The 18,255-nt window shown below is 39.6% G+C and overlaps 1 protein-coding gene across 2 annotated transcripts in view; it reads right to left on the reverse strand.

Moving 5' to 3' along the window:
- lpgat1 (lysophosphatidylglycerol acyltransferase 1) overlaps positions 1-18,255 on the reverse strand; it is a 57,792-nt gene that overhangs the window by 29,827 nt on the left and 9,710 nt on the right. For both annotated transcript variants that reach the window (XR_005608427.1, XM_031744754.2), the window contains exons 3-4: positions 6,304-6,422; positions 4,164-4,259 (exon numbers count right to left, since the gene is read on the reverse strand). Coding sequence is in view for 1 of the 2 variants with exons in the window: in XM_031744754.2 (XP_031600614.2) it covers positions 4,164-4,259; positions 6,304-6,422 (215 nt within the window). In the remaining variant the exon portion in view is untranslated. The remainder of the gene's footprint in view (positions 1-4,163; positions 4,260-6,303; positions 6,423-18,255) is intronic.

The raw sequence follows: 18,255 nt of genomic DNA on the forward strand, positions 1-18,255 counted from the left end.
ACTTGGGACAAGTGTCCCAACTTCGATAGCATCAATTGCTGTGTGCTGGTTACTGAACTTGACCACCATGTTTGTGCTGTTGGCTTCTACTGGAGCTTTTAATTTTAATCTTTTTTATTTGTTTTCGCCTTTAGGACAGGACAGACTGTATGCACATGCACAGCAGATCAAATCACACCCAAGCCACTGAAGCCTTTTGGCATTTTGATTTAATTTAATGACTAATAAAATGGCTCGCTGTGAGATACGGACTGCAGCCTGCCTAAATGTTTGTGATTCAGTTCTGATGAATAAAGTTCTAGGATCTTGGTCACGTATGCACTGCACCTGTACGGTTTATGGAAGCAGCTTTGTAACAGAGATGATAGCATTTACTGATAAACTAACACTACTTTCCAATTCAAGGTCACTTCTAGCTCCAAGAAACCAACAAAATGCTAAAGCTGAGGCTTCAATTTATGGAGCTCAAATCCAATATGTGACCTCATGTTGGCTACATTCATATTTATAAGACATTTCATGTCTCTCTATGCTTCTCTCCCCCTCCCCCCTCACACCCCACTCTTCCTGTTAAAACGGCATTCTTTGGTTTCCCTGTCACCAAGGGCTTGCTCACAGGGGCCATAGGCTCATTCTCCCCATCTCTCTGTATTGGTCTGTACCTTACAAAGCAACCTGAGATGGCTGGTGTTGTGAACTGCTCCTATATAAATAAAACTAAATTATTACAGGATAATATTGCATTTAGATTTGGGGTTTGATGTGACTCAATCTTTAGCTGCTGAATTCATAAATGAAACTAATGTACTCCACCTGTCTCAGCTTTGTTTTAGCTACCCTCCCACATGCTTTAGTCAGGCATTTACTCACTTCGCAGTTTATCAGGTCCACTGAGATACACTAAAGCAAACAATAGTGCTGCAATAAATCCTACTATAAAGGTTAAAGGTGAATGGAAGTTTCTTTCACTTAGGAGGCTGGAGGTTGTTTTACTGTTTAACTGTACTTTTTTATGAGCTAACAAATGTTTTTCCACTAGAGAGGAAGAAATGTAAGGTGGTTAAGGCAATCAACTTCAACGACAGCAGGAAATGCAGCATTTAAAATGACCGTGAAGTTCAATTTCAACAACAGCTCTAAATGACACCATCTTTAAAAAGGTTCAAACTGGCTTAACTCAGGAGTTATTGCACTAGACTAGATAAGTTTTTATTACCAGCAGAAGGTTTATGGTCAAAGGAGTAATCACTGTAGTCAAAGAACTAAAAATAGGTGCTTAATTTAATAAGCAAATAACATGCAATAAGTCATCAACTGTCCAGTTTTACAAGTACCAAAGATATAAAGTATTAATTTACAAATGTGTATGACACCATAACCACATTGAACAGAAATCTGCACTTTTTTCTGAACATTTGATTAAAAATATATTATTATTGCCTATTACACTTACAACAACAAAAATGTTTTAGAACACATTCATTACAACACTAAAAAGAAAAAGAAAGGAAAAGTAAGCTTTTTTTTTAAATATATATTCTTGAAATCTACACCTTAAAATTAAAAACAAGAACTGTAATTTTGAGGTGCGCTTATAACTGTTATTTCCTTTAAAGAATGGTGCGTTGTGTTTTGCATAACAATGTCTGAGACACGTCTGGCAGCCTGGGTGGACAGCAGATGCTCAGGGTGGCCGGGGCAGCTGCTTGCTGCACTGTGTGGATGTGTGAAAGATTCTGAGGAAGGATGTCAAGAATGCACACGCAGGAATGCCAGAGGGGACTGCAGAGAGAGACGAGGACGGCAGAAATGACTGAGCCCGCTCAGACTTCCCACTACGGCCTGTCTGGCTGGCTGTTAGCAGGCTCGGGGTGCTTCACCCTCGGCACGGTGCCTGATGTGAAATTCCGCGGCAAAGCATTTCCGTGACCTAAAAAATTTAATTCCCTCTTGTCAGGGCGTTTCTGCTCAGCTCAGAAAGTGCAACAACAGCATGATAAGAGTGAGGAGCGTGGGAGCTTTTTCATTCAACAAAACAAATGTGGATCAACACCGACAGCCCCTCAGCAGCGCTTCTGTTTATTAAGTCATGACCTCCGAGATTTTGTCCAGTTGGAAGCTAGTTCCGTTTAGGTTCACTGGCTTTATTTACTCAGTGAAGTTAAACATGCTGATTTCTAACATCCAAGGCAACAAATGTTTATGTAACCCGATAAATGTTTATTACATCCTGTGTACTCTGGGACACAGGGGTACAATAGTCTGGGTGATTAATATAAATATATGGCTTCGATTTCATGACTGAATGCCTATCATGAAAAATCTGCTTTGTCTCTAGAAAAACCTTTTTAAAAGTTTATTTGTAGTCAAAAATAATGCAACTAAATAATACTATTGCAGATTACTACATTAGGTGTCATGTCTAATCTACGTTCACTAGATGTACACCTCTTTTTATATTTGCGATTATTTTGTCGTCTTGCCCCTTCTTTGCAGTCGCTTGCCTCTCTGTGTGTACTTGAGCTTTTGCATTTGTGTAGCCCGTCCTCTGTCGTGGTTTTCATCGTTGTGATGTCAAGATGCTCATGTCCCATTTTTTGGTAAAACTTGGAAATTGCCACAATAATATAAACGTGTCAAAAACGTCCTCCAAAAGCTATCAAATCCCTAATGACTCAAGTTTAAACCACTCATCTTTTGCTATGAAATCAGTGTCTTCAAAGCCTTTCTATCCATAGCCCATTTCCCTGTTCCTAACAACTGCACAGGTGGTGAAATAGATTGTTTTCTTCCTTTTAAAAAACTGTACTAATTTGGATTTCGTTCAACTGAGGCACATGGTGGGTTTGACTGACAAGTGAACTCACAAGTGCAGATTCAAGGCCCCAGTATACAAATTATATTTAATATACCATTACATTGGTGGTAAAAACCAACACAATCATGCATTTGTGTTTCCAACTCAGCTGCGGCAGCAGTTGCACGAGTCACCAAGTTCAAAAATTGAGAAGTACGCAATTGGCCAAAGCGGAGCTAATTGCCAGTGGATGTGACGTCAGATTTGTGGCATTGGTGCCTTTTGGAGCATTTTTAATCGAATTACCAGACAAATAACACAGCTGCTGATCAATATAGACCATTCAAGATGTTTCTGCTCCAGTTTCTTTTCTAGTATTTTCGTATTCATCATCTCGCGATAAGTAGACAGTATGTGTGTGCTGCTTCTGTAGAGCAATGAATATGGACACTTGTGGCTAAGATGTTGGATATGTACCAACGGATGACTACTTCTATCTTTTATAATTGGTTAGTGGAAATGGTTCAAGATCCTCCTGGATCTTTTTAATATCTTGGACTGTAATTTAAATCTATTTATCTTTCTGTATACCTGAGATGCATCAAATGTAGGACTGTACTGAAACAGGGATTCAATTTATTTTTTCTGGATTGTGCAGGGAAAACTACTGAAATCATAAAACCTTTTTGTTTTGCTGTGCTGTAGTAGTTGATATCTAATAGATATCTCCTTTTTTTTGTCTAAGTGTATCACTGACAGTAATAAATCTAGCACGAATCAGTCTTGCCTAAAATTATCCTCTCAAACTTGCATGATATTCCAAGAATTCTCTGGCCAGTCAGAGCCCTGTAGGATATATGTGTAGTCCTGTCAGAGCTCTGCTTCAGCTGCCCCCACAACAAAAGAGCCCAGTCTGACCCAGAGGGGCTCAGCAGGCCTCCCACACCACTCTCCGCTGACATTTTCCCCTTCTCGGGACACCATGGCTGCAGGAAAGCCTGCTAACATATCTGCTGTCCAGCTGGAACAAGCAGATGGATAGCAGCTTCACTTGTGGAGAGCGCAGAAATAACAGGCTTCTAGTAGCTGGGGTTGAATGAGATGGGTTGCGACTTCAAAGCTCTGTGGTTTGAACTCTCAGAACTTCAGGGGAAGAAAACAAGGTGTTGACAAGTGTGGAAAAATAGACCTTTATCCTTCGGCAAAGAAGGGTTTCTGCAGGCTTTGAGGCTAATATGCCAATTAAAAAAAAAATAGGCTAAGAATGCGAAGCAGACTGTGTTAATGCTGACAACCAAAGAAAAAACCCCCCATTAAAGTCAAAAGTAAAGATGAACGTAAGACCTCCACATTTTGGGCTACTTACCTGTCTAATGAAGAAGTCCCCATGGATCAAGGACACTAGGCCAAAGTTGGTGTATTTAAACACGTGGTCCATCAGCCACATCATTTTTCGTACCACCTGCAAGAAAGAAGAAATTCAATAATCATTTAAACAAACAAACAAACACAAAGAAATTAAATAAGCACAGTTTATGTCAACAGCACAAACTGATGCTGCCCCTCTGAGCATTTCCGCCCTCATGACCTGCACCCATGTGGCTTTGGCTTACTGTCCTTTCAGTGCTAAGAGGATAAAGTGGGCCGTGGATGCGGTTGTTGAGGCGAATCATGTCATCATGTTTGTGCAGTGTAGCTCGGCTGCCCCGATCCAAATGCCAGCTCTCAGCAAAAAAAAGAAAAGAGGAGAAAAAAAAAACAGAAAAAAAAGAAAAAAAAAAAAAAAAAAAAACAACAACACTGCCCTCTGCATTGATTTTTAATAGTGCTAGACAATTAACAGGAGTCCTATAAGAATGCAGGCATGACATGCATTTAAATAAACACATGTTGACTGAAGTTAGTGATCACTCTTGGAGGAATAGGTGTGCATGTGCACTGACATTACACTTCCCTGCCTGTTTACAGTGATCAGTGTGAAAGAATGCAAGGCAGCCAGCATCTGCACACCCCCATCACTATTGCTCTTTCTCAAGAAGCTAATAAACACATTCCCCTTGGTGCTATTAAAACTCAAAGCATGAAACTATTAACAGAGTACAATAGTAGTTTGAAAACATTTAACGCTGGAATTCACTAAACATCACTAAAAATTCAAAGGGAAAGTTTCCTGTAGCGGTCAAAAACTATTTTTATTGTGCCGTTAGCAGCGGACTAGACAGTTAAAATTAGGGGTGTTCCTGGTGACTAATTTACAAGTCAAGCAGCATCAACTCATTTTCAGCATCCTCGGTCCTGACCGGTGACCAGCTGGTTAGCCTCATGCATGTCCACTGGTCTCTTTGACACATGCGCAACACACAAACAAGTAAATAGTTGCAGGGTTAGGAGAGTTCATATCTTGGTGCCATAATTTATGCTATTTTGGCAGCAGCTGTTTACTGCGCACCTCACAGCCACACGCCAAATGTTATCGTGGAAGCTCCTCACTGCGAGTTAAAACACAAAGTTCCAAAATTAAATCGCAGGGGGATTTACAGCAAAAACGACTGAACTATCAGATTAGGTTTATTGTTACAATCACTCTCACCCAACTTAAACACATTTTAAAGATGCTAACAGAGGAAAAGTGCCTAAAAATAAAACTAACCATCCACCTTGCCACTAGCCAGCAGCCTCGATATAAGCAAAGAAGTGAAAACATTGAGGGGGGAAAAGAGAAAAAGGGTAGATATCCTGTTACCTGGCAGACTCAAAATGATGCAAGTACCTGGCATTTGTTTTTCCTCATATAAATCTATTACACCAACTTTGGCTTGCTACGGTAAAACATGTCAGGTAAAGGTGAGCGTGGAGTAACTTACTTCCTATTATTATTTCACAAAGTCACAAAGAAAGCCTTAAGCAGACAGCATGAGTGTCTAGTATGAACTTTCTGCAGCATTCATTTTAACAATAATTTTTTAAAAATCCAACTTTCGCTGTTTTATGTGTTCATATAATGTCATTTTGATCACTTCACAGCTGGAGTTCCCTAATGCAGTAAGCAAAACGGCTGTTCAAAGTGGCCGACTCCTGTATTTGTGTCCGAATCAGACTCACAGCAATCATTTCATTAAATAAATAAATTAATAAATAAAACATGTTTTTTATTTATTCGTTTATTAAAGTGGTGTCCCACTGCACACCACTGTGTGTCCTCGCTTTCCTCATTTACTACAACAGAGGTGAAACGTTCAAAACTGGCATGATGCACAAAGTCACAACAGCCACATTAATGTGAAATGCTTAAGGATGAATTGAGACAAGAATTATGTTTCCAAATTAACATAATTTTAGCCAAAAGGCTTTTCAGGGTGATGTTTGTTCTCACAGGAACAGCCCACAGGTCCAAACGTCTGCACTGCTTTTTGTGTAAAGATGTTGACAGTGCATCCTTAACAGTGTTACACACTTTCCCCAAAGGGGAGGTCACAAGAAAGCAACACATCCCTGTCCTTTCTTACCGTTCCCTTGTCTTGCAGGCACATCATGAGTGTGCACACATCTCCTGTTGATTGGTGGTTGACGATGACCATGGCTTCTTCCTCGGAGATCGGCCGCACATCATCACCCCATTCTGTTACTGTGAGACAAAACAACAAGACACATGCACTTTAATGAAAAACACGCTGTGCAAGTAATACCCTTCAAACCTTTGGAGCTTTAATGTAAACAAAGTTTGTATTTACATTAGTTTTCACTAAACCTCCTCCTGTGTTTCTGCAGTGTAACATCTTAGAGCGATGCTACACTGCAAGATGTATTATTAGGCCATGGCTTATCTGCCTCGCAAAGGTTCTCTTTTATTTCAAGGGATTCTGACCTCCTCAGACTTTCTTACTTCTCTTCTCTCCATCAGTGGCTGTTACTTATTTGTTGTACCACATGTTTTGTGCAAGTTATGTTTCAACACTGTGATGAACACCTTAAAGAAGCAAAACCTGGGAAATTAAGATCAATTAAGATTAAATTGTCAAATCTGTGGGACAAACGGGGGAATAAATAAGAACAGAAAACAAACAAAATATTGAAATTGATGAAGGCCCAGTTTTTTTTTTCTGCAATTCTGAAAGGAGTCTGCGACTTGTTGCAGGCAAGTTTGTGTCTTCCACTCAAACTGTGGCAACGCAGAGCCTAACACACATCCTGCTCACTCATTCATACCATCATCACTCCCCTGAAGTATCACATATATAATTACTTACTGAGGTTTCTATGTCAAAGTTGTAAGCTCAGCCTTATTTTTTTTTTAAACCATTTTTTAAAAAACAAAACAGCCAAACAATCATAAACTGTATCTTCCAAAAGTTTTTCCATTCAGGCACTCCAATTTGGAACGGCCAAGCGGAAAAATGAATGTTTTCAATCCATCTGAAATTCCTGGTCTGCTTCCAGACACATCAGCGTTCACTGTAAACTGTTAAGGATTTAAAGGTATTAAGCTGAGAAATAAATACACAGAGGAATCAAAAACAGTTTGTTTAAGCCAACAGGGTTTACTGTGAGCATTAGTGAGCTAGACTGGTGTTTTATTTTACCAACACAGCAACAACAGAGGGAGTGCCAAGGTGTCTCTATTAGTGAAATCCACTTTGTCCCTGTCCGTAGTTCTACCTCTGGTTGAAAAACAGAGACTGTATCCCTTGTTTCTTGTTCCTCTTGCCATAACTATTCCGGCACTGTGATAAACTATCAACTATCAGCCTGATTTGCATACCCTCCCTACCTGGATCAGAAGGTATATTCACACGTATCTACCTCCTAAATGGGCTGTATAAACATTTACACTGTTCTGTTAATGTGCCCAATGGGTCTAAGACCATGGCAGAGGTGCCTTGGATGATTACATCATGTACAGTGGATTTTTATGAGTTTCGCTGTGCCGGATTAATCATCATCAAACATGCATATTCATCTGAGCTGAAGGTAAACAATAAACTGTTGGTCTGTGGTTTGGAAATGAGGAAAGAGAAGTGAGTTTCAGGAAATGGTAGCACAGTTGCTTTTCTCTATTGACCTGGCAGAGCAAAGAAGAGGAAACAGCCCCTTTACAAATAAAAGGATGACTTTCAAATGCCGCTTTAATGATGAAAATGTTATTTTGTGCAGTGTATGAAATCAGATTCTATGCCGTTATCCATTTATTTCCCCAAAAAGGACTAAATTATGTTACAGACTCAAACATTTAGTATAAAAAAAAATAAAATGTTATTTTGGGGGGTGGTGAACTTTATTTTCGGTAATAAAAACAACAACAACAACAACAACAACACAGCAAAATCTAAAATAATCATCAGGATTTGTGTCAGACAAACAACACTGTTGTTGGTATGGGAACGCCCTGACAGAAATAACATTTTCATTTGGATAAGCAGAACGTTAGGTCTACATCCTGTTACAACAGAGCTGAGCCTTATTTGCATGTCCATAAATAATTCTTCCCTCCTCAGTGAAACCACGTAAGGAATCCATGTATGTCTGAAGGGAACCGGGCCTTTGTTCACCGTCAAACTGATATAAATAAGACTAAGCAAAATTTAGCTGCAAGCTGCAGTTCTGTGGGCCAAGTACAGAAACATCAAGGAGGACACACTGCTGCACACAGGTGCACCCAGGTCTCATCTACCCACAGAACCAGTCTCATCATGATCCCACAAAATGTTATGCAGATATGACTCATTATCTCAGTTTACAACTTTAATGCCAGATGCCACAGCCAGTGACATTTGGACATTGTGAGAAAGTACATTTTCAAAGAAATCTGATTCAATTAAAAAAAATAAAATAATGTGAAATAGTTATAGAAACACTGGATAAATGATCACCCACTTATTGTTCAATTATGCCAATCGAAACAATTTCGTGTCCATAGCAGCAAGCACCACAACTTTCACAGGCGATGTAGCCGCCAGGTGCAACAGCACACCACAAAGAAAAGGGAAATTAAAACTGCTGTGGTTTTGTATGGTCAGGACCTGGTTTAATATCAAAACACACTGGCCCAGGGATAGGCATGATTTGTGCATACTTGCATTAAGGTTTTAAAATAAAAATCCAATGCCATACCTGTTTTTTGGGGTTGTTTTTTTTTTTTTTTTTTAAATCAAATATATATCATTTCTTTGTTTTCAAGCGTCATATTGAAGCTTCTAATCTCGTGTTGTTCACTGAAGGCTACAATGATGCACCTAGAATGCATTTTCCAACCACAAAAATTAAAATCAAATGCAAAACTAACTACCATGTGTGAATGATGACGTGTCTGAGATGTAGAGATGAGATGCTGCTGTTCAAACAGAAGAAACATGTAAAAACTCGGGCTGCTCCTTTATTTCCCTAAGGCGTCAACACAGCAGATGGACTGGTTTGTTTGATCGCGCATGCGTTAGGCCAGTGTTATCCACTGTAGTGTGGGACTCATGCCAAAAACAAAGTTGAGTGTAAACTGCGGGAGGTAAAGCTAACACAAGTCAAACACAACTTTGCACAGTCTACTGAGAACAGATCGAAGAGTGAGATGAAGGTGGAGCACAAGGTAGTGTCAGCAGAGCGCTATACCAGACTATCATTGTAAAGCAGAGCCACGCCAAAATTTAAATTTACGAGTTAGCCTTCATTCAAACTATGGTTCTCAGAGTGACTAAAGGACCGAGGTCGAAAATACAAGCAACAGAAATTGGGTTTCTCTGTAGCATGGCTAGGATTCACCATAGAGATAAGGTGAAGAGCTTGGAATTGAGACACTGCTGCTCTGTGTCAAAAGGAGCTAGTTGAGGTAGTTCAGTCATTTGAGAGATTTTCCATGTACACCCAAATAGGAGAAAATCCCAGGGTAGATCCACAACTAGCTGGAGAGATTACAACCAACCAAACCTAGTCTAAAATGAGCAACTCCACTCTGGAAACTAACTGAAACCAAACTCAATTCAATAAAAAAAATACAACTGAATAAAATGAAAATCATGAAGCCTTACAGATTATAATTATAAACCATCATGACTGTTAAACAGGCCTTTACTATGAACTTAATGATAGACTTGTTACTGTTTCCAAGTAATACAATGTTTCTATCTGTCAAGTGTGATCTGTCTAACAATGTCCAGTGTTCGTCAGCGGCTATAGCAGTGGATATCTCTCTGATTTACATTGTCAGGCCTCTATACAGAGCATAAGGGCTATTTCACTACATTCACCTCTGATTGTTGTCAGAATACACAGGGGGCTGCAACAATGAAGGAAACATGGTTCATGCAAGATAAGGGGTGACAACAGTAGCACTGCAGGAGAACACATGAAGCTTCCTCTCCACATTAAACACACTTCAGCAGCTTTGCACATTAACAGAGCATCAAGGAGTGGAAAAATTCAGCTGGGCTGCAATAGTCTACTTGTGAGCCTTGTAGTTTGAGGAGGGTCTGACAATTTCCAGGTCTGTGTATTGCAAATGTTGCATCAGTCAGGCTTTAGGGTACAGAGTGACTGAGCTCTTCCTGTCTGTGGAGAAGCAAATTTCAGGATATAAAGACAGAAGATTTTTCCACACAAGAGTCTCAGATAATACCAGGAGAATGGGGTCAGGAATAATGTCCTTCGTCATATGTAGCACCCAGGGAAGTCAGTGATTTTCACACATGTGTTAAAAGCTCTAGTTTACTGTGCACTGCCAGATACAGATAGATGTTAGACGTCTGGTTGAAGTTCAGCAGAAATTAAAAAAAGAAAAAAGAAGAAGCTCAAATGACAATTTCTATACACATGGTAGCTTAGAGAGAAGACAGAACATGTAAAAGTCTTTGTGTTCATTTGGTTAAAACGGGAAGCTCATGTTTCTTGTTCCCACTACTGTGTGAGTTTACACATACAAGGGCTTCAGGGTTAATAAAAAGACGAAATCAATCATCATGTACATTTGTTTTGTCATGACTGGTGACAAAAATGGAAAACGGTTGCGTTCATCTTTAAGATGAACTAAACCATTTTTATCCAAATGAAATTGTTGAACAGAACTGGTCAGGAAATTTGACAGAGCAGAACACAAACGGGAGGTTAAGGAGTCAAACCAAAAAAATGACTAAACTGATAAACTGCCTGAGGAGCAAAACTGCTACTAGACTGGAGTGGGCAACGTAATACTGTGCTGCAATTTTTCCCATTGAAATTTATGTGGCAAGCTTCTCCTTCTGCTGCTTCTTTGCCTGAGACAACACACTCTGCTTTTTAATGTAAAACAGCCTGAAATATTAGGGCTTCAACGAAGAGAAAAGCAAAATCTTTAGTTTTACTTTGCCTCTGGGTCTTGGGAACGAGTTCAGTGTTTCCAAACACAAGGTGGCGAGCAGTTGCTAAAAGCCAGGAGCTGCATGAGCTGCATCTTCAAGGAAGTCTTGAAGATGCAGCTTCAAGACAGACTAATTAAAATAAATTCAAATAGAACTGAAAGCCTTCTTAATTGCCAATTTATCCCAACTCTATGATTCAAGACTAATTTTACCCAAGCAAATAAAAGTCCCTGAAGTAAAAGTTTTAAATCTGTTCATTGTGTCACTTACATAACAGGGGGAAACCAAAACAAGACTTGGGTGAAAAAACTGAACACCAGTCTTTGTTTGTCCATCTGTGTTCATTTTATTCAAACTTTGCAGGTAAAGCACATTGTTTGAAGTTCGTCAGAGGAGTAGTTCTCCTTTTTTTCTTCTCAGTTACCAGCGTTTCCTCTACACTGACTGCTGCCTGCTCCGCTCCGTGTGTAGGAGGATGTTTATTTTTGGCCATCTTTATAAGGACATTTGATGCATTCCAAAGCCTCTTAGCACAAGTTCAAGATAACAAATGAGTGCTAAACCCTTAAAGGTGTGTTTCAATTTCAGCATTTGCGAGTACGCTGGTCTGAGTGGTGTAAATGCCATATAGTGAGCAGCACATGGGTCTGTGTGGACTACACTGCACACACACCCTTCAAGGAGACTCTGGAGAGACGAATCTCGTTTCTCTGTCTGGCAATCTGAGGGACAAGTCTGGGTTTGGCGGTTGCCAGGAGAACGGTACTCGTCTGACTGCATTGTGCCAAGTGTGAAGTTTGGGGGGAGGAGATTATAGCATAGAGTATTTTTTTTTTTTTTTTTTAGGAGATGGGCTTGCTCCCTTAGTACCAGTGAAATAACGCTTAATGCTTAAGCACATCAAGCCATTTTGGACAATTTCAAGCTCCCAAATTTGTTGGAAAAGTTTGGGAATTGTCACTTCATTGTTCCAGCATGACCAGTGCATAAAGCAAGGTCTATAAAAATATGGATGAGTGAGCTTGGTGTGGAACTTCTGTATGAATGGTCAAAATGAGTTGAAGCTGTTTTAGCTGCAAAGGGTGGGCCCACATCACATTAAACCCTACGATTAAGAATGGGATGTCATTCACATTTGTGTTTGAAGGTAGATCAGCAAATACTTTTGTCAATATGGTGACATGGCGGTAACCAGATGCACAATCAGAGCCTGAAATCAACCATCAGCAGCAACAACAACGATCTGACAAGCAAAACATTTTACATGTGGACGAGGCTAAACCAAGTCTTACCCCTCGAACATGCCTTTGTAATGCTATCAATAAATGAGAGCAGGCCAAAAAGTTCTAACAAAGATTTCATTTGATTTATTGTTTCTGGTTTCGTGTGACAGATGTCGTCATTCACACCTTATCTGCATGACCAGTTCTTGATTCTGCACTAAAACACATGCACGCAGCAAATGCATTCTTCCAGCGGTCCTCTTTTTCCAAACAATAACTTAATAATTGTCTGCATGCAATGTATTTAGGTTACATCTATAAATGACAGCTATATAAACATGGGTTACAGGCAGGGCTCTAGGTCCTCTACAAGAGTAAGATCTGTGTTTCGTGTGTTTCTGAAAAATGTTGCTTTTGAATTTTAACTTGTTCCACCTGCTGCTAATTGTTTAGCATGTCCACAAAGTGACTTAGTCATACAGTGCCAATCCACAAATAATTCAGCACTTCATTAGCGCTATTAAAGAACTCACTCTGTAGCTGCAAGCATGAACGACAACTGATGACACTTAATGGAGGAAGCTCCTTCCATGGTAGACATTTGAGATATTAAAGCCTCAGTAAATGAAGAAAATACAAAGAACTAACAGCAGCAATACACCAGCTGCTGAATTACATTTCTCTAACACATGTTACAGGCTGGTGTCCATGGTTGTATTTGAATGTACCTGCATCTCAAATCCTCATAAAAAGATCTCACTGAGGTTCAAAAAAAAAAAAAAAAAAAAAAAAAAAAAGTAGAATAAAGAACTGAATTTATTATTTGCATGTTTAATTAGGCCTTTGTTTAACCTCCAAAGATAAGACACCTGATCCACACGCACACAGACATCAGCCACATACTTTGCGAAAAATGACATATCTGTGATACCAGTGACATGGGTATATGGGGTGTACGTACCCTAAAGGCAATGTCATTTCATAAGGAGCATGCCTTCATGCTTGCTGAAGTCCCTATTTTTGTGGGCGAATAAGTGATATCACAAAGATGGGTCATCTGTCAGATAGAATACATTAGGGAAATTGTCTTTGAGAGATGACACAGTTTGCGCAGCAGGATGACAGCCAGGCTGCAGGCACAATGTCTAATCCGGTATCTATGGTCAGCTAAACGGTGTACCGCTGACCTTGCCTGTCCATCCCTATACTTGCTTCTCTCTGTCGAGGACAGATAATTGGCAAGGTATCATGACATCTCCTTCACAAAAGTGGCTTTCCACCAAAGTGTATAGCTGCATGATTCGGGGGGGGGGGGGGATTTGGTTACAAGTATGTGGCACAGTTACCGATTAAATCTAGACACTTATTGCTTAAAAACACTGTCTTTCTAGAGTGGATGTTGTGAAATTAAAAACAGAATTCAACTAAAAGTCAAGCAAAGCAGGTGGAGCTGATAGGAAGGGACTTTGACCATGAAGCCTGTCTCCCAAGGGCATCTGCCACTCCCCACTGGCCTCTTCTGCCATCACTGGAGGGATGAGAGACAACAGGCCCAGGCAGGCAGGAGCATACTCCTGTGCCTGGGGAAACCTGCATGGAAACCATGCAGAGGGAAATTGAGAAATGAATAACACAAGTTCCATCTGGTTCATTGCCAAAACCCAATTATGACCTTTACTTTCTCTAGATAGAAAGTCTTTGGATGACAAGCGCTATCATCGTTGCTTAAGGTGAAGTAGTAGACTAAAGCTATTAGCTGTAGTTACAAGAAAAAAAAAATGTATTTATCAAGACCAAAACACAAGCAGAATTGGGTGTAGCTGAAGACATGGAGTGCAGTAATAAAATAAATGCAGACCCTCCTGAGGCTTATCGCAAATATCTTGTTATTTTGTGAATAAACATACTGGGCAACAGAGATCATTTCATTCATTTTTTTTTTTTTTTTAACTACAAAACCTCATTTCAGTGACTCGGTGAATCCCTGCATGTGATGCATTTAGGGGAAATCTGTAAATAAACATGGGTTACGCTCTCTCTGAATGGGCACGGCTCTAGTTCCTCTAAAAGAGGAATAAGATCTGCTTTCATGAGTTCAGGAAAAAAAGACATTTGAACAACCTGTCAGTATTGACAGTTTCTGCATGACTCACTCAGTTATTACCTTGTCGTTTTAATTTAATTTTTTTTAAATGTACTTGAGTAACCTTGAGTAACTGTACCTGCTGCTAACTGTTCACCATGCTCACAAAAGGATTTAGTCATTCAGTGTGCAATTTATTCAGCACTTCATTAGCAGATATTAAAGTACTCACTCTGTAGCTGCGAGCACGAACAACTGACAACACTTAACAGAAAAAGCTCGCTCCATGTTACTGTTTATTAGTAACATCTAATGCAACCAAGGTAAACACACAACTGAGACTAATAAAGCTCTGGTAAATACAGATAATATACATAAAAAGTGGTCCATGGCCACACAGTGGGCCTCAGAAGACGGTAAAGTTGGGCCAAAGAAGGGATTTACAATAGACAAATGTATGATATAGATTTCTGATGTAAACTTTAGTGAGAGTTGCCATCATACGTTTACAATTAAAAAAACAGAACCAGTGAAACAAAGCCACAGGATTTATCAACTGTCATTCTTACTCAACCGTTTGATCCTGAAGTTTTCATTTTCGTGTTGACAGTGAGAAGGAACTGTCACGCAATTCAAGCACAGCTTTCAAATTTAAAATCAACCCACAAAGCGCAAATCAGCAGAATATCAAAAATGAATGGAAGAACACACAAAGAAAGCTCACGAGACCAACGTGATGATCAGATTTGTGAATAAAGCTTTGTGTGGGCCGCTGAGGAGTTTCATATTTCAAATTGAGGTGTGGCAGTTTGGATTTTGGGAACAGGTGCTCCGTAACATGCCGTGGGTATTCCTCAAATTGCTGCTGAAATAGTAAAGTTTAGAAACCTCACAATCCAAGCAACAGAGTTTTTCTTATTTTTAAACTCTCAAATGATTATCTGTCTTCAAAACCCTCGAACAGGTCAGGATACATTCATGACTAAATATAGTTTGGGCTGGGGACTCTACCCCACATCGATTTTTTATCCTTTCTTTTTGTGCCAAGTCCATCAGCAATGATAGCACGTCTCTAAACATCAACCTGAAGGTTGAGGGACGAAATTAAATGAAAATATCAATTACTGGTTATCATAACTCTGTTCTCATAATACAGGAGCAGGTCATGTTCAGTGAGTGTGAAGAACAGACAGCCCTACACAGTATAAGACCAGGTTAAATCCAGTTATCAAGGTCTCCATGTCAATACAATGAATGTGGAGTATCATGAATTGCTTTTAAATTCTTACTCTCAATAAAAGCTAAAAGCCAGTTTGACCTCATCATTTTGCTCTCAAAGTTTGTTGTGTTACAACATATTGACATTAAAACATGGATTTACCGCATAATGCACAGTGTTCATCCACATCAATACCCCACAGTCTCTCTTTGCACACCAGGGATTTAAACGTCAGCCTCCACTTATGCAAACACGTTTCAGGGCTTCAGAACAAAAGAGATGTTAATTTCCATTCATGCTATCGCCCTCTTCACTGATCCCGAGCCGCAGGGCCATTATTCCACTCTGGTTCACTCCTTCACTCATGATACAAGACATGACTCCAAGTCCATTTAAACCTACAGTATGTTTTCATGCACTACACACATTAAACATTTACCAAAGTGGTGCCAAGACACCGACAGTACTGTTTCTCTAGGTAAAAGCTTTTAACAGTGCATGCTGTTGTTTTTAATAGTGAATATTCTATCGGTGCTTTCATCTATATGCATTTCTTTGATTACCGAGGACAAAGACCTTGTTAGCCAGTAGGATAAATGACTCAAAATACCAGCAACGCTGAGGTCAAACGGAACAGAATGCTGACAAAGACTGACGTAAACGGAGGTTGATGAAATCCTGAAAAGAGAGCAAAGCTGTCTCAGCCTAACAGGTGCAACACAAATAGCTCGAGACAGTCGAGGAAATGTCCGTCAAAGATGATCTGTGGACACCCACACAGTCCAAAGAACAAGTCTAATCAGCCAAGTAACTGCAAACGTTTCCGTGGGTGTACGGAGGCTTTGGCAAATGAAAATCAGCTTCAGAATGAATTTACTCCAGCCGACCACTGTCTACTGCTCAGACAACCTGAAACATGCTCAGTCTTATGCCATAACATGGAACACTGAAAGTTATCCCCGGTTATCCCCCTTTGATGGGGATATTAGAGAGAATATATGCACAACACTACATCCAAAATTGTTCTTTTAATTATCCTTCTAATCATTTAGAAGCATCTAATCACTTGAAACTCCTATCAGCACAAAAGCATCCATTCTTGAGTAGGTATTCAGAAAAACAACGTGATAATAAGTTATCATCAGCATGTTATTGTCTCTATAAAACAATAATTGTACTGGGCGTAGACAGCAAGAAGGAATCAACATTCCTAAAAGGCTAACCTGACTTTTCGCTTTCCAATACCAAAAAGTAATCAGATTACTAACTAGCATATAGTCACATCCGAGAAGCTGGAACCTGTATTTTGTTGGCAATTTGCTTTTAATCTTGATTAATATAAATTATTACGATTTTAATTACTACTGATTAAGTAGAAGGAACAAAAGTAGTACTGATCAGAATCAAAAAATAAAAATAAAACTCCGACGGCACCAGTATACCACTGATCAATTCTATTTATGCTCGCCATTAAGACACAGGTAGCTGCTGCAATCTTCTCCTGAATGATAGGTGTTGTCACTCAGACAATACAGATACATCAGCGCTGATATAGGAAGAAAATAAGTGAACACCAGAAACGAAGACATTGTCTAGACATTGCTGGCTCTCCTGCTAGCAACTGGTACTCAAGAAAGAAGAAAACTAATTAGATCAGTTCATTGTTCAGTATCAGTATCAGATATTCTATGACCTTCGCAAGGTTTGTAAACTTTGACCATGTGGTGCCAGAAAGTGACTGTTCAGCATTAGCATATCTTTGCATACCCTGTAGGAAATAAAACAAAACAAAAACAAACAAAAAAAACAAAGCAGCCCTAATATGGAAGTAAAACTAAAACATCCCAAGTCTAACGGCATATCAAAATGTTTCCATTTTGCATTCAGGATTTGTAACACCAAGTTCTCCTGACTGATTTTTGTATAACAGACCAATGTCTGACTATAGGTAGAGACAAAGAGATACAAGGCAGCTCTATAAGGGTTGCATCAGGAAGGCCATAAAATCAGTGCCAAATCAAACACGTCAAGAGGTTGCCACAGCAGATGGATGTACAAAGGAGGTAGTAGCCGAAAGTACCTTGTTAGACGCGGGACATATATTTTTTAAAAAAAAAGTCAAGTTATAGACTTACAGATTCTGATTTCAATGACTGAAACTGAGGGGGGAAAAGTTTGGGCTTTCTGAATTCATGGATGCAGAATATCTTCCATCATACTATAACCGCAACTAAGTAGTTGTAAGACTGCATAAATGCTAGCAAGCAGTTTGGTGTGTGGGTGGCATAAAGTGACATAGACAGCGTGGAGTCTTGTTGAGTTGAAAGTTTTCAGTGTTGCCAACTTGGTGTTTTGAAACTGCATGTGACGAGCAAGGGTTCAATGTGACTGTGAAGCTGCACGCTCGCTGGCTAACAACTTGTGATTGACAAGCCTGTAAGACCCCCAAGTAATGAAATGACTGCCTGAGCCCATAAAATCCTTAGGAAAGTATCTTTTAAGGCCAGCTAAAGCTACGTCGACTCTTTATACTGTCTGTGGTTTGCATACTTCTCCTGCTAACATACTGATGCTGCTCACATGGTGTTTAAGTGGCGATAAATTCCAATGAA

This window comes from Oreochromis aureus, linkage group 15 (genome assembly GCF_013358895.1).
Source record: "Oreochromis aureus strain Israel breed Guangdong linkage group 15, ZZ_aureus, whole genome shotgun sequence".
Classification (NCBI taxonomy): domain Eukaryota; kingdom Metazoa; phylum Chordata; class Actinopteri; order Cichliformes; family Cichlidae; genus Oreochromis; species Oreochromis aureus.